Source organism: Branchiostoma floridae, chromosome 14 (assembly GCF_000003815.2).
Source record: "Branchiostoma floridae strain S238N-H82 chromosome 14, Bfl_VNyyK, whole genome shotgun sequence".
In the NCBI taxonomy this organism is placed as follows: Eukaryota; Metazoa; Chordata; class Leptocardii; order Amphioxiformes; family Branchiostomatidae; genus Branchiostoma; species Branchiostoma floridae.
In genome coordinates this window covers 5,480,638-5,498,335 of record NC_049992.1, presented here as the reverse complement: position 1 = coordinate 5,498,335, position 17,698 = coordinate 5,480,638, and the positions used below count along the sequence as shown (strand labels likewise).

At 39.8% G+C, this 17,698-nt stretch overlaps 2 protein-coding genes and 1 long non-coding RNA gene across 3 annotated transcripts in view; 1 reads left to right on the top strand and 2 right to left on the bottom strand.

Moving 5' to 3' along the window:
• Positions 1-2,067, top strand: part of LOC118430040 (glutamate receptor ionotropic, delta-2-like) — a 10,071-nt gene extending 8,004 nt beyond the window's left edge. The window contains exons 10-12 of the mRNA XM_035840745.1: positions 780-934; positions 1,259-1,329; positions 1,911-2,067. Of these exons, the coding sequence (XP_035696638.1) occupies positions 780-934; positions 1,259-1,329; positions 1,911-2,060 (376 nt within the window). The 3' untranslated portion in view covers positions 2,061-2,067. The remainder of the gene's footprint in view (positions 1-779; positions 935-1,258; positions 1,330-1,910) is intronic.
• A 3,001-nt stretch (positions 2,068-5,068) lies between these two features.
• Positions 5,069-6,060, bottom strand: LOC118430664. The gene is made up of 2 exons (XR_004832883.1): positions 5,964-6,060; positions 5,069-5,281 (listed from the first exon to the last, which is right to left on the bottom strand). It is a non-coding gene; the product is annotated as an uncharacterized LOC118430664 (long non-coding RNA).
• A 435-nt stretch (positions 6,061-6,495) lies between these two features.
• Positions 6,496-17,097, bottom strand: LOC118430039 (glutamate receptor ionotropic, kainate 1-like). Its single transcript, XM_035840744.1, has 9 exons — positions 16,866-17,097; positions 11,154-11,220; positions 10,647-10,838; positions 10,156-10,317; positions 9,259-9,424; positions 8,165-8,392; positions 7,621-7,766; positions 6,917-7,029; positions 6,496-6,679 (listed from the first exon to the last, which is right to left on the bottom strand). The coding sequence occupies exons 2-9, from the start codon at positions 11,187-11,189 to the stop codon at positions 6,496-6,498; spliced, it is 1,227 nt and encodes a 408-aa protein (XP_035696637.1). The 5' UTR covers positions 11,190-11,220; positions 16,866-17,097.
• Between the last annotated feature and the right edge of the window lie 601 nt (positions 17,098-17,698).

The window sequence follows — 17,698 nt, the reverse complement described above, 5'->3', positions numbered from 1 at the left end:
TGTATATATGTCTATCCTTTCACAGCTTTTCTTTCGTTGTGAACGAGCGAGAAGATATGTCTCCAGTCTCCAGAAAACCATGTTGTTGGCCCTGTTGAAAGGAGCTGTCATGCTCGTGGAGCAGCAGTTTATTAGCATATCTTTCCTGACCGGATTTCGCGGGTCATTTGCATGCGGGGCTGCCCTCTAGGGAGAATAAAAGCCACCCAAATACAACAACAACGTTACAATCTTGCCTCATCCTGAAAATGTATAATAATCGATATTTATCTACCACCCACTGAATTTTAGTCCTTACTTTCTTATCTCAGTTCCGTTTCTTTGTATTTCGCAGATCTTCAAAGAATAATTTAGCCACACAAAAACAACAGCCTGAAACAGCGCTGTAAAAATTTGATATTGTCAAATTCTCGGTAAAATAAAACACGTTTCATATGCTTCTAACGCCCGCAGTACCGATTCCTTATATTCTCATTGATTTTATTTAAGTTTGCTTCATACTTCGTTCCTTTTCGTTCCTTTTCGTTCCTTTTCGTTCCTTTTCGTTCCTTTTCGTTCCTTTTCGTTCCTTTTCGTTCCTTTTCGTTCCTTTTCGTTCCTTTTCGCACTTTCGGTAGACCCCTCTGGAGTCTAGTGAAAGTTACCTTAAATGAAATAAAACATTTCAAACTGATGCTGGCGATATTGAAATAATAATATATAAACACAAATTGCTTAGATTAATCCTTGTTGAATTTCATAGTTGTTGAAACAGACAGATTTCTTTCTTTTTATTTTAGAATCCTGCGGCTGAGAGAATCTGGGAGGATAGATCTTCTACGTGACACGTGGTGGCCCAGGAGTAGCTGTAACTTGGACGGGTCCAGGAAAGATGCCAGCGCACGTGAGCTCGCCATGGCAGATTTCCTAGGCATCTTCTATCTACTTGCAGGAGGTGAGTGGGATAAAGATCGTCTTAACTTTCCTTGACGGCATCCTTGTTGGTTTGGCCGCCATGTTGGTTCGGTCGCCATATTTGTCCGTTGCATTTATTTTTAAGTGCCAGGGATATACATTTTAAGTTAAAATTTATGATTTGTATTCATGTCAAAATCCCAATGCTGTTTTTTGCATATAAAAGAATTAAATCATAGTCAAAAAGATTAACCACATAACATTGCAAACAATACTTTGTTTGATTTAATGGTAACTTTTTATACTCTTGATACTTGTTTTTCTTGACAAGTATTTTCCATTTACACGCAATTTGGCTTTGCAGGTAGTGCTCTTGGGTGCGTAGTAGCAGTGCTAGAAATACTTTGGTGTCGATTTCGGGGATTTAAGACGAAGGTAACCTTAGACATTACTATTTGCTGTGTTTAATTATATTGCTTGGTATTTCAATATATTAACAAAAGGAGAAAAGTATACAATTACAAACGTACACGTATCCATAACGTCAAAACTGTCCACGTGACTGCAACAAGGAAAAATGTTATTACCATACTTAAATCATATTAACTCATCTCCTGTCAAGTATTTTATCAATAAATAACATGTAAAATTTTTCATAATCTCAGCACAAACATTAGATAACTGTACACTATTTATTACAATGACTGTTACATTTCATAGAAAAATGTTGTAAGATAGAATATTCCATAAAGCATCTTATGACATATGGTCATAAGACAGGCACATTATAAAACGATTTTGCGTCGTATATTGACATATACAACCATTTTTACCCGTTATATCACATTTACTATAGCCTAAGTATCGACTAGTTCTACCACTTCTTTCTAGAGATTTCTAAAAGGTTGATGGATGTCACTCGAAACGTCAGCAGTAACTCTCCTAACCTTATTCAGTTGTACATGTAGAGAATGTATGGTCCTTAAACAATGATGTGACCTTATTTTTCCTTCCAGGGCGTGGAGGACATTGAGGAAGGCAATCTCCAGGAACTGATGCGCGGATTCTCCAGCGGTCAGTACGCGATAGTGATACAGAGGAACTCTTACAGCCAGAAGCGCTGTAGTTGTCATAGCAACGCCAATACGGACACTACCAGGCTGTGATTGAGGAAGGGTTTGCAAATATTGTAAAGATCGCAAAAGAAAAAAGGGTACAAAAAACTTTGTAGTTGAAATCCATGAACTTTTTATTTGGTGACTACAAAAACATTTGGCGAGAAATGTATTATGTCATTTGTTTATGGAGGCATGAGGCTGAGGCCTATCCGGTTCCTATAAACACCTATTGATATGAGCGTCCCGAACTAGGCGATATATGGTGTAGCTAAAGAAGCTTGGGGGACCCCATGTGACCATAAACACCTAGAATAAAATGGCAAATAAAAGCCTATCCGCGCCGGAAAATGCTGTTGTAATTCGCTTTGAAACTATAATCTTCAAGATTTTTCTCACTGGCTTTTCCGGCCTTAAAAAGAGATATTCGTGATAGTCAACTTCAAAAGAAAGCTCTGGATACAACCGAGTAGATGCGAATGACATTGGGCAGGCGTATGCCAATTGACTTTCATTGAACTCATGGGACGTTTCTAAAAATACTGAATATATACTATGTACGTAGATCTAGAAAATGTGAATGTCATAGATATGCAGTCAGCAATGGTTGACTTAAACAGTCAGCAATGGTTGATTATAAACCTTCGGCCATCAATTAAAACAAGCAACTGCCGGCACCTTTATTTAAAGATATGTCTCAATCTTTATAAGAATCATTCCATTAAATTGTTTTCATCTATCAAACAGGTTCAGCCCTTTTTGTTCTAGCTGCACACGTATTTCATTTCTAAATGCCACTTATTCATAGTGAAAACGTACATACCTATTGGTAGGCCATAGGCACATTTTCCAGCAAGCTGTATCCAACCCCGGAGCTCTACATTGCCAGAGACAAAATTATCTAAATATTGTAAATTTTGAAGTCATTAAAACCTAAAAAAAGGGACGGGTAGCTTATGGTCGATACGTCGATGAAGATTAGACATCCAGTAAGTTTTACCTTGCGGGTTTATGGTAATGAAAAATCTTTCTTTCCAATACTACGATAGAAATTATTTTCTACTTTTGCATCCCGTTTTTCACACTTACCTGTTGAGGCCCCATGTTTACTGTGTCTTTGGTCATTTATAGCTAGTTATGTATACATGCAACAAACATTATTGACAGTGTGTAAAATAACACGGATAATAAACCTGTGATATTGAAACGTAAAACGTAAGATTGGAATGAATATAGAGTTAACGACATGGAAAGCTAGCTTGGCTATATTAAGGTCGCATTCGAGAAAAGGGGCCCTGTCAAGTGTTTTACCTGCTGGGTTTTTTTCCCCAAAATTTCACTCTCTGGTCTGACCTCTACGTGGCCCCGCGGGGCAGCCAGCTGCTAACGGACTATCTTGGGGCATAGCAGGGCCCAGGATGTTTTTTAATCACAGTTAGAATCAACCAGAGAACAAGGCACCGTAGCTTAATCGTGTAAACATCAAGAAGTACCCAAGGTATCTGTGAGTCCACCGGGAAAAATCATCAGGCTTGCCATATACTGCAAGATTTTTAAAACTCAAATCAAGGGACTCTGTAGGTAAGTAGGTAGTAAAATCAACCCAAGAGCTAGACGCCGTAACCTAATCGTGGAAACACCGAAGGGGTACCCAGCTATTTGGAAGTCCACTTGAAAAAAATCATCAGTCTTGCCATATACTGCATGGCAATGCGTCTTTGAAGATAAGACATCCAGGTAATAAGATATGCCAAAAAGCAGTTTCTTAAGCAATTGGATATGATTTCAAAACGGTAAGACGTTTCAGATAGCATCCACCATCTTTCGTCAGTGAACACTGAAGTGATCTGGAAGAAACTGGTGCAAGGCAATATAGACCAGAAATATTCTTGGACGACTGCCAACTTATTTCATAAAGGAACCCTTGCGGCTTATAACAAATGGTCCGTCTATCTTATCAGATTTGATCTCAACGACTCTTTTTGGAATCCTTGATAATGTTCGTTGGAACCAAATAGTGCTATATATCAAGATCACTCCAACAGTTTTGTGTTTATGTAACGAGCGTGTCTGGAATTCAACGATGAGCATGTGCAAAGTGCCATGGCTATATTTCGTATGTTGAAAAAGCTCTTTATCGTACTCAGTAGTACGCAAACTACAAAACCTGCAAAAGGTAAAAACAATGAATCAAATTATCTAAATCTATAGACTTTTGTGTCATTCATATGCATATAATTAGTTAGCGTGGTAACGACTGATGTCATTCATTTAATCAATCGTAAACATATTTGGGTTGTTCCTTCAGCAAAGTATGCTGATTGATAAGGAATCCAAATAACGTAACCAAGATTACACGTTGATACAAAAATTGAAATCATATCATACATACAAGATGAATTACACACAACATAAATACGTAACTAGGCAAAAGATTCACGCCGAAAATGGTTATAAACTCCTGTTGGAGGAGTAGGTGCACCGTACCTAAAAAATAGCATTGATTAACATAACATTAACTCGAATTTCAGCAAAATATAATTACCTTATTTCCCTCCTTCAGACCTGGAATCCGGAACTCTAACTTCAAACTTCAAGAATTACAATATAGCTATCTTGTATTTGGACTGTATACATGTACTTTTTCGCAATTTTTTTACGACAGGTATTTAGCGATGTCTTTCAAACGCAATCTCTACTTATATACATGTATGCATGTAAGTACATACTTTGAGCCAGCTTCAATTCATTCATAAAGTTATAGAAAATCCATGGCCCATAGCACTTTAAAGTTGTAAAGGCAGTATGCCTTTGTCAACTGTGTCTAGGGCACAGTATTGGAAAACAAACCTCAACCCTCTCCTTCCACTGCCTTTAATCTCCTTAACCGAATTTAGGCACCAATTTCCATGCCTAAATGGTAAAGTCGTGCAATCAAGATGCCCGAGGACGCAGACATCGGTACTTGAAAGGAGTTGAGCACATGTTCTGACGCCAAAACGTTGTCATACTGATTTCATCAATACAATAATCTCATGACAAAGAAGGCACGGTTAACAGAATGGGTCTGATATGTATCTAGAATAAAGCACTCATCATGTAACAACGCAACAATAGTCTTGTTACGGATTCCTGTCCGTGTTGCTTGGCTCGATCTTTTGGATGACGACTCGAATCTCTCCTATCTCGGCTTTTTGTAGACACTCTCTTAAAAACGCATGGTCTGTAAATTCCTGGGACAGGTCTTTCTCCAGTGGTACGGACTGTTCGCTCTGTAAAAACAAAACAAAAAACACACGCAGTAATGATTTTTAAAAATCCAATCAGTTACAATAAAAACTGTGAAGTCAAGTTGTATACTAGAACACGGTATACTACATAGGGGATTGTCTGACTGTAGATATAGATGTTTAAAATTGCAATAAGCAGCTAGGTCATTAAAACAATTCGAAAATTCCGTACTGATGTTAAGTATTTTGAAAATTTATTTGAAGTATACGTTAACCTTTTTATACGTTATGTATACGTTAACCAGTTGAGTTAATCATGTGTATTCAATAAGAAGTGTAAATGTATGTATGTATTGACATCCACTATCACCTAAGCTGCCAGGGTTTGCGATGTATTTCATTGTCTGCAATTTCAATAAATCTAGAATCTAAAATCCATTTCACACATTGCGTGCTCAACACCCAAATACCATCCTCGGGCTCCAGATTTCACAGATAGCAACATTCATTGCCTGCGTGCCTACTGGGGAACCAATTTGAACCCTGGCCAAGTATGGACAGACAGAAAGATAAAAGCAATACCTCACTGTAAAACTCCGACTTTTGTGCCAGTAAAATTGCCAAGTAAGCATATAACGCTGTCTGCATATCAAACCTTATGGCCTAATTGAGGATTAGTTTGGAACAAATGAAAAAGTCACAAACTATCTAAATTGCTACTTACCTCCTTGACGGGATGCGTGTTCTGCCAGTAGATTTCACAAACTGCAACGACAACACCCACCGCCAGGCCACAAAACAGCAAATAGAACACGCCCTGTTGAGTTTAGAACATGAAACATTATACTCCTTACACAGTCTCTCTCCCCCCTCTCTTTCTCTCTGTCTGTCTGTCTCTCTCTCTCTCTCTATGTATCATATATATATACTATAAGAGAGAGAGAGAGACAGAGAGAAATTAACAGGCAGACAAAAAGATGTATACTAAATGGACTAAACTAAATGAGGGAGAGAGTCAATGTGCCGACCAACCAATCCATTACACAACACCAAAGTTGTGTACAACGTAACTTGTTTAGGTGTCAAGGTTAAAGCTTTATACATAATTATAAGTTTATTGCGCAACAATTGTACAAGGTAAAAAGCATGGCTTCTACTGATTCAGTTCTGTAAGGCTAATCTACTTATACAAAGGTAGTACTACATAGAAGGGGATGAATTTGGTCTTTTACAATAATTGGAGGGATTTCTAGTGTCTAGACATTATTTGATAAATTTCCTATGTATATCATACGAGGGAAGGAAATAACCTTCAGCTCCCCCAGCGTCAGACCGCTAGCATTGGCGCGGGGATCGGACCCGTCCAGCGAGCACTCCGACTTCGGCCACCACCGGTCCCGTAACGCGTTGATTCTGCCCAACTCTCGCAGCTGTAAGATGCTTCATGTGATAGAAAACAAAGGTGCAACATCTCATTAACACGTCCTGACAAGACTTAGAGTACATCATATTTAGAGTGGTAACATGTACATGTAACAATACGCAAATCATGGAACAGCCAAGATACGAGTTACGTATATGGTTGTGCAAGTATGAACGTATTGGCCTTGGTTGATCTACATCGTCGAAGTAAGATTTAGACTAGTAATAAATAAATATCTATCTCTTTAGTCTTACCCGATAGTTAGTTTCTCTGTCCAATGACTGCCGTTCCTTGTGGCGATCCCATAGCCTCCATAGACAAACGGCGCACCCACCATGCTCAACTGGCAGTCCGGGTCTTTCATGGCCTAGCAGTGGGAGAAAAATATTCTGTACGTATATGCCAAGCTACAATCTTTCAATGAATTCAAGAAAAGTTTGAAAGGGTCAAAATCAATTAGATCTATCGCACAACATTTTCATCTAGTATGTATCCATGTCTTTCTTTTCAAGACGACTAAAAAAGTTCTAGTCCCCTTAAACGTATTATAGCTGATTCTCTAAGAGGTCTCTAATTGAATAATGCAAATGGCCATTACAAACATGTTGGCTTCCCGCGCCAACATAGACCAAGATCTCAGCCACTTTAGATCACTACTAAGATACCATTCATAATGAACGTCTAAACTGCCATTTTCACTTATTGTAGTTAGAAATGGTGTCCAAAAGAATGAGTCCAGGAACTGAGCATCTGAATGTGCCTCTCTGCGGATACAACGTCGGATCATATTTGGGTTAAACTAAACCAAAACCAAAATCCAAACACCCTACCGGTACGCGACGCGACGCCTCTTATATAAGACTCATATCATGTCATATCGCATCATATATCATATATCACACCATTCTACACCATATCACGTACCATGATGCAGCTTTTCTATGAATTATGTAATTACCTCATACATGAAATGAGTGCCTTCCGTTATGAAGGCATATTCCCCTTGTCTTGCTCTGTCCATCCCTTCTTGTATGTTGCTGACGAAGCTTTCCTGTGGATTGGCCTCCATGCCGTACCAAAGTCTTTCATAGATAGAACTTGTGCCTAAGGAGGGGGAAACAGCTAAAGTTCAAAGCTAGCATAAATGGCTTGCGTCTACTGTGTCGCTCATACATGTAAAAAAAAAACTTTAGGTCTTTTAGTGTTTTAATTACAGCCCCCAATTAGAATATTTTAATCAGATGAAAAACAGTGTCGGCATAGGCGTCATCCATAACATGATTTCCCATAGTCTTATAAGGCATACTCGATATTTCATGGGATTAATAATGTTTGAGAATCACAGGATAAGGAGATATATTCATCTACAGCCTAGACATACAATCACAGCAGACGATTCCGTGACTCTCTGTCACCTGCCTCAAGACAAGAACTGCAGCTAGGTGTCGCTGCCAACATTGCGATCCCAAACGCAAATAATCTTCTTATACTCGAATATTCACCTTCCTGTGCTTTGAAGAAATCGTACAGCGACCCGCGGTTGACGATGCCGTACTTGACTTTGGTTTGCGAGGCGAGGTCGTCCAGAGAGGTGACGGGATGCTTGAGGCGTTTGACGGTGAGGAAAGCCGTGAGGTTGGCGGTGTAAGTGGACACGACAATCAGCACGAACAGCCACCAGAACCCTGCCATGATCCTTATAGATAGAGACCGCGGTGGGGGCTCTCCTCCTGTTGAGTGTTGGAAAAGTACAAAAAAATAGTCCTACGTTATCCGTAAGATCAAATGTATAGTCGTTGTTGTCCACAAATACACATACATACTCATGGCTAGTCAATGTTATACAGATGCCAATGCATGTTACCCATAATTAAGATGCAAAGCTATTCAACGATACCTATAACATACATATAATTAATGTTACCAACAATGTTACACAGGGTTATTCAATGTTCAACAAAATACAGATATGCCTATCTTATCAATCATTTTCATGAGATAGATATTGATTATCAAGGCTGATCCATGTTCCACATATGATGCACATGGCTAATCAATTTCGTTTATAACATACACTCGTCTAGTCAATTTTCCAATACGAAACACATCGCTAGCCGATGCTAATAATAAGATACACATGGTTAGTCAATGTTACCAATAAAACGCACTTCACATAGTTTGGGGTTTAAGCCTGGTGACCCGCAGGTCTTGTTCGGTCAGTTACGAGAAGCAACCTGAAACGTCTGACCAATTTAACAATCTGTGCGCGTGCTTAAGTCACTGTTCCAGCGTATCGATTAAACACTTGACTAAGCTGCTCTCTCACTACAATTGCGTCACTGCGGGGTTCAAAAGATACTAAAGGTAAAATAATAAAGATACTAAAGATATAAAAAGAATTTCAGAGATAAAAGAACGAATTTTCCTACCTTTTGTGTATTTTGTTGTCTTTTGAGTCATACGTTTACGTATTACGTAATATCTAGATTAGAAAATTAGAATTAGAGAATTAGAGAAAATAACAAAACAGTGACGCAGTGAACGAACCCTGCGGTGACGCAAGCTTGACGCAAGTGCAGTGAGAGTGCACTTTTACCTTTCCGCATCATGGACCAGTAGACGAACCAGAGGCTGTTCCTGAGGTTGAAGGCCCTGTCGTTGTCGGCATGTCTGTCCCCGGCGTTCATCTTCAGCCTGAGTCTGCTGGTCAGGAACAGCAGGATTCCCACCGTGAACATGCAGGTGATGATGCACAACCACACCTGGGGAGGGAAGAACAATTGTGATGGTAAAGTTTGATTGAAAAAACAATATCATCTACCTGCTCTTAAGTAGCCTTGCTCGAAACATGCTAGAAGTTGACAGAAAGATTTTTGTTTGCTTGTTTGTTTTATTAGGATCTCATTTATAGGCACATTAAAAAAACACAGCCTGTTCCTTTCCTCTGAGTTAACTCTCTACCCAGCTGACTGCCAGGTCTTTGAATCCATGACATCTCAACTTAGCTAGCAGGATATCGTGATTAACTATGTGGAAGGCTGCACTAAAGTAAAGCAGGACAGCTCCTACAATGATTCTTTTATCCTCTTCTGTCAGCCACGTAAGATATCCTTTGCACACAAACTAGACTAGTGTTTATTCTACCGAAGTTTCGGTGACCATCTGCCACCTTCCTCGGGGTCATTTTGACTTGCTTGCATCTAAACACCACAACTTTCATCACGCCATCTTGTTATGCTGTCAGACCATGAACATCATTCACGTCAAAATGTCGAGATCTTGATAACTGCAACTTGTAATTGCTGGCAATTTTGTAGCTTAATGTAGTGTGACTGTTTCACAAAGCATGGATGACCTTTGTGCAATTTTTGTAGTTTCATCAGGAACGTGTCCAATTAAGACACATACGTTAACATTATAGATAAATGACTCATAGATAAGACCGTGTTATTCCTTATCTATGTGCCAAATAGAAAAAAAAAACTCTTGTCACCTGCCAATGGAATGGATGGGTAAAAGCCAGGATGTGCCTGTCTTCCAGTGACGGTCTGCGCATGACCAGCACGTGACCATATTCCATAAAAGGATTGGTGAAGTCCACGACCTTCTCCCTCAGAGACGTGATGGACAGGGAGGATAAGGCCAGGTCAGCTTTCTACAGACACGTAACAAGGGTTAACATTGTGTTTCTATTGAAAATACGAGGTTACGTTTGGTATATATGTGTGAATGACACCTCTACTAGATCGCTAGGTTATAGATATAGATAAAGGTAGACATTAACACTATGTAGCTAGATAGATGGACAGATGAAAATGTCTATTTATCTATTGACAGATGTTTACATAAATAGATAGACAGATGATAGATTGATAGATGCAAAGAAAGGTAGATCTATATTATTAGATATAGATAAATGTAGATGGATCCACAAGGATTAATACAATGATATAAAGCTAAGAAATTTAGACAACAAAAACATACCTCATTAACAATCTGACCAATCACTCCGGTCCAGTTTCCGTCAGGAAGTCTGTTTCCTGCAGCATTACCCGGGGTTTCGTACAGCTCGTACCGGAAGTTTAGCAGGGAGGAGAGGTGATTCAACAGGTCCACACAGAAACCACTCCACTGGAACCCATCTGGACTCTCTAGCTTCACTATGAACGGAGATCTCTACAATAACGCAAGAAAAGGATGAGTCGGCTGTGAGAAATGAAACATTACATTGAGGATCATTGAAGAGCATTCAGCAGTCATAATTCACATTCTTTTGTTATGGAAAAATAGAAAAAAAACGTATGAAAGTACATAACATTTGCATAATTATTATGAAGTACATGTACAGATTTTTTAGTTACAGTAATTTACAGTTGCAGCATAAATATTTGGTTACAATCGTTTAAAAGTAGTGAGAAAATTCTTAACATATAATGTAAGTTAAAATGCAACATGTACATGTATAATTTCTATGAAAAATATGTACCTTACCTCAAAAACAGCCACCTTTAGAACCGGAGTGTCCATGGCTTTGGATGAACTGTGTCAGCCACGCACTGTGTATATCAACAAAACAGTTGGTAAGTATGTAGCCCGGATGTTATACCGGATGAGGTTCATAGACAATATACCAAGACGCTATTGCCAATGAAGGCTTGTATTTTGTCTGTTATTCGCTTACAATTTGCTGTAAGAAGTAACTTGCTTTCAGATTTAAAGTTTCGAATCCAAAGACGCCATACGGTCGTTTCCAAGTTACACCAAAGCCATTATGTTTATGTATCGTAAAACGGTGGGAAAATTACTTTCTGTTGGCTTGGTATATTGCACTTAAATTTCAAGAAACGCATATCCCAAAAGAGAAATAAGTTTTGCTTCAGACTAATCAAGCAATAACTCTTCCACAACGGTTGCAGGCTCAGCGTGAGGTTTATGTATGATAACAAAGTAATAAATATCAATCGTGCTAACAATACTATCCTCCCCATGTGCCATTTGGTATCGATTTAACATTATTGATGATAGCTGGTCTGCCGGCAGATAATCCTTAAAACTCCCTTGACGAAGTTTTGACATACAAATTATATGGAGTTGTTGCATTGGAAAGTCTGATTCATAGTTTTCTATTCCTTTTTAGTATTCAGCAGACACATTTTTGCAAACACCAACGACAGTTGTGATACACCAAGTTTATTACGCTTTCAAGAAGATTTAGAGGAAATAACTACATTTTCCATATAATAACAAAATTCTAGAAGAACGTGACGTGATTTTTAAACAAGCAATGTTTCGAAGAAATTTGAACATTCGCAAGCAATGGATATTCTATAACTCATACTGCTGCATTAACAGAAAAATAAAATTTGTATACAGGTGAATAGCAAGCAGGTACTCGTCTGATAGGATGGTTACGCAAATGTTATGGTTTCGTTAATGAATTATTGACCATACTGTAAACTTGTGGCGATGTATGATAGATGAACTAGGACATTATCGGGGAAATCCTCGAGGTTTAGGCTTGTCCAAAATAACCTGCTCGTCCCATTCCATTTGTATTTGCATGAGCTACGAGAAATAGCCCAGACTGAAGGAAGCCATGTCATTAACGTTACCCATTGCAATAGAACACCTGCTAACACTTGAATGATTCTCTCCTAGCTTCCTGTAGTAATCGTCTAAGGGATCAAGGGAACGATTCTCTTCTGGCGGAAAATACCTCCACATGGCGTCATGCTTAGCGGATGGAACGAGACAAATTTACCTGTAATTGGTCTCGCAGGCAATAAGAGCTTTGTTGGCAGTAAAATGTCTCGCTTCAGTGCTATGGTACTCAAAAGATAGTAAGAGCTTTACAAAGCAATGTAAGTGTCCCAAGATCCCTAGATAGCCTTAGCAGCAAAAGACAGATGTTATATTTGCATTATTACCAGTTACGTGTATATTAGGTTATATATATATATATATATATCAATTATTTCTTGGTGTGTACATGTTTATCAGTAAACGACCAGTGTATCGACATGGCTTGTGAAACGAAAATATTATGTGATTTTTGCTTTTTGATGATGGAATTCGAAATGATAAGGAAGGAAAACAAAATTTAGATGTATGGGGATATTGGGAGAAAATGAAGCATACTATGGTTTATGTATCAAATAAAAAGAATCCCAACTTCTGGGGACTTTTTGCTTTATAACTCAGGCTAAAACAATCATCATCACAATCTTGAATTATTGAGTATCATGATGTAGCCAAATGATTGATACTAAGGAAAATGATACATTTCGGGTGGAATGGAAGCATGTTCCTTTATTTCAAATTTCACAGGGAATGAAATTGCATAACCATGAAAGTACTGCAGCTCACACAGACCACGTAATTTGTCGTGACCATGAACTTTCTCCTTTCCATTTTCAAAGCTTTTGATTTTTTCTCGAGATCACCCGTTAGCTGACCGGATAGCATCATCAGTCATTGAAATGGGCAGGAATGACGTCATGGCCGGTTCTCTGCTGCGTTTGAGGTGGTACCAATTTCACGGTACAAGAGTTCTGTGCTCATATTGTTGGCATTTTCAGTCCTCTTCCCTGCAAGTCAATCTAAGTTTTTTTTTTTCATTGCATTCTTATAGAAGAACGGTGTAATGTTATTTATTAATGAAATCTACAAACGATAAGGGAAAGACCAATAAGAAAACAATTCAACCTTACATACATACATACATCAACCTTGATGACCTTAAATCTATTTCATTAACAAGTCCTTTCGTTAATGTAACCGAAAGAGCTAGATGTCAAATATGAAAGATTAGAAGCTATGGTCCCATCTTCACATGCAAATAGAACAAATTGTTCATACATGTTTCTAACATATCCGATGCCTTTATCTGATAGATACTAAAATGGCAAACTAAGTCCGTGATGAATCGTCACCGCCACCCGAACGACCAACCAGCCAACCACGCGCTTTCATGTTTATAAGCTATATCTATCTAAATGGTTATTTGTCTGTTTCAAGAGATCCTTTGTCGCTGAGATATAGTAGGCATCCTTCCATCTTTGCAGATGATGGTAGCACTCTGTCAAATAGGATATCAATTTCATGCTTCGTAAGGCTTAGGTCACAATTCGAAAAAGGGGCCCTGCCGGACAATTCACGGGCTGTTTTTTGGCACTTTCGGGCGTGACCCCTCCGTTACCCTGTGGGACACCTCGCGGCTGCCGGGGTATTTTGAGGCCCGGCCGGGACCCTGGTTCAATTTAAGTCTGAGCTAAAATGAACCAGGGACCCGCTCGTACAACCACCCCGCGACCTAATCGTGACAACACCGAGAGGGACCCCTCCGGTTGCCGGCAGTCTGTCGGAATAAATTCGTTACGTCAAAGACCAGGTTTACGGAATAAAAGTGTGTAATTCGTAACACCGGGTCAAATATGTGACGTCACAGATCACGTGAAAGGACAAAAGCCGTGAACTTACACGTATCACACAGTTCTCGTATTACAGTGGAGTTAAGTGCATAGCGCTATACCAAGGGAAAGGAGAAGACCAGGGGAAACAGCCCTTAGCCCACTAGGCAGGCGGAAGAATTCAGCAACAGAAACTTCTGCAGACAAGGGCTGAACAGAGGGGGATAGGACAACACACCACGCAACAGACCACATAATAGGCTGCATCACTGAGAAGCAGGACGAACAGATAGCCTCCTTCATAGAAAGCTTCTATGTTTTTTTACGATATTACAACCCCAGACTATAGAAACAAGCTGAAGAAAGATGTTTGGCTGAAGAAGGACGTTTCCTCTGCAATTGGCCGACGGAACGCCAAACTTGCAGTCATTCGGACCCATAAGCCATTTTTTTTCGTTTTACAAATATAAAAATATAGGCCTCAACAGTTTGGCAAGTCATCCGCCGACATTAAAAATTCCAATAACATGTTTATTTAGTTTAGTTTAGAAACGTAACAGTGCCGCACGTCAGTGCGAGTGCGAGGAAAAGTTGGCGAAAAAAACCGTGCCGCAGTGAACGGACCCCGACGTACCGCACCAGTACTCCAAGTTCAATGATGTACTACCTTAAGTGAATGCAGGCAATGCTTGTTTTTATACCCCTTAAAGAGTGCCCACCAGGAGCCTGCCTGGTTCCCTGCCGTTGTTCGCAGGGCATGCGGCAGGGACCCTACAACTGCCCCACCGGGCTGTGAGAGACAAACGTTACCCTGTCGGACCCCGCAGGGGTGACTACAGGACACCGTCAGAACATCTGACGGGTGTCTGCCGGAGACGAACCTAGGAAGGTGGAAATTTTTTAAAGAAAAATGACGGGGTGCCCGCCGGAACACTCCGGGACCCCCATGGGGCAGCGCGAAGGCAACGTTTGATTGTGACCACGACAGCCGGTAAACAGCCGGTGTCCGCCCGACTTCAGAGCCCGGCCGGGGCTACATCCCTGACGGGCACCGGGCTAATTGTGACCCTAGCCTAAGCCGTCGTCAAGATACTGTCAAGCTGATTTCTAAGAAAGCAGTATATTTTTGTCGATGACCCGATGTCTTATTTTTATTTCCTTTTGGACTATCTAAAGTGTGTCTTTTGCACATCCATTCATAGTTATTTTTTCAACAACACGCTGTTCAGCTAATTTGCTCAGTGTTACTACGTATACCGAAATGTTGTGGATGCAGCCTGAAACGTCTAACGTCTGGCATTTTCCAAAATACGTCCCGATTGCTTGCTGTTTTTCATAGGGTCTTTTATTTTCCTTGATGGTACGTGAGGCTCTCTGGGTCAGGAATCTATCATCATCCATCCGTTCCCATCATCTTATTTCCTCAGAGCATTGAAACGTATCCTCGCCGCCGAATGAGCTATCTAAAAGTGGGTCATACCCTACAGTTGCTATACAACCCTGCATTAGAATTATCTACGCACCAGATAAAACATCTATTCATGGTCGGAAAACCACCAATCTACATCGCAAGAGAAATGCAAAGGCACATTTAAAAAGGTATTCCTGCATTGCTTGATACGAGTATCGGGTTAAGACATTATATAAACTGAACAGTAATGTGCTGAGTCATTTTTCACAAACAATTCTGCAAACGATACAAACCATACCTACGCTATGAAAATGAACTCGATATCAAATGTGCAAGCATAACACTTGTCCGTATTGAAAGATATCAAATATAATATGATATGATATGATTCTTTATATATACAAAATTAATTCCAATTTCCAATTTGATACAAATTTAGTTACAAAATAGGAAACTTGTCAGAATTGCAAGATATAAAAAATTATGGTTCTATAAGTTAATTCCAAAACAGGAATTCGAAAGGTCACACACAGGGGGGCTCAAAGTAAAACTTCGTCGTCCCAATTCCTACTCATGTATTGTCATTACAATCCATTCGAATTCAGTGGTGCAAACTTTATGACTTCAAATACTTGGAATGCGAACAGGCAGACAGACACCCCAATAGCAATACCTCAATTTGTATGAAGGTATCAATACTCAGCAGATACTGGACTAGTCGACTAGTCAGAATCCTTGATTAAAGCATGGGGCGTAAGAAGACGAGAAAGAACAAATGAGATAATTGCAAAATCAATGATCCAATGAACACCCCTTATTAACCTTTAGCCTATTCACGGCTTTAATGAATCCGTGATATAGTTACTGGCCAACAGATGGGATCAATGATTTGTTTAGAGGAATTTTAGCCCTTTGGGAAGCTACTGGGTGATTATATCATTACTCATGGATGTGGCGAAGGCCTGATTGTGTGATTCAATTTTGGACCGCATGCAATGTTTGCACTTTCGGCCTAATGCATAACACTTCAGTGGGGATGTGAATTGTACATGTAGCTACCTTCATGAAAGGTTTTGGACCAGGTATGATTTGTGCGTCTGATTTATTTCTTCTCCTAGTGAAGGACGTGAAAACATGTTACCAGAACAGCCCATAGACTCTAGACTGCCTAACACCCGACCATAATTCGCTAGTAGGCCTACCTCAACTAGTAGTAGGCTTGAATAAATGCTTTCCAAATGTGGTCGTATAATGGTACAGTCTCGTGCATGTAGGGTTAGTATGGTAACCAAATCATCGGGAGCAAAGCATAGGGCTAGGAATGTCGGTAAGAGGGGTGTTGTGGGGCGTAGGGGTGTGGGAACATGGGGGTGTAACAATCTGACCTTGTCGTTACTTGAGAGCTGCGCTGTTGAAATTTCTTTCCTCAGGTAAAAGTGTGTAGACGTCGAAGCTATGGCCACTACTAGGCGAGACCCCGGGTACTGTGATGTCTCGTGATTTCGACTGGAAATATATAAATAGAAAGCATGCAATGCTTTCATAACGGTCCCGTTATGTATAAACGTGTTACTGAATCCACCATCACACACGGCAAACGATGACCTCCAGACCATGTTTGGAAGTCAGTTGTGATGAGAAGCGTCATCCGTGACCTTACGTCGTCACATTTAGGTCTATAAACGTGCCTTTGCTGCATGTTTATGTCATAGCAAGGATACAGCCATGTCACCGGGGTATGCCATTTGTGACATACTTCAACGCTTTATGACATAAGTACGCTTTTGAATGACCTATTTTCCATAGCGGAATATCAATAACACGTTTGACCCACATACATGTACACAGCCAGTTATGTCAATCATCATAGGGGCGGGTACAGTGGTTTATATAGCTTGCTATGGTCTTTCTTAGTCCATAAAAATTAAGATATTGTTGAGGTTATGGTGCATGGGTCTATGTGTCTGTGTTTGTGTACATTCGAAGTCAACATAGCTTATATAGAAACCTCTGAAGGGATATTTTGTACAAGGGTAGGTGCAGGGAAAAGAGGTCAAGGTCATTTTTTGCCTCCTGGTGTATGAGCATGTACTTCTCAGTAGAATTCCCGTTTTGCCTGTATCTTGTGCCCTGGACATGTACACTCAATTGGTGTACCCAAGTATGGGTAATGTTAATACTCGTTTAACTGAGACTTTTCCTGCAGTTTGAAGGTG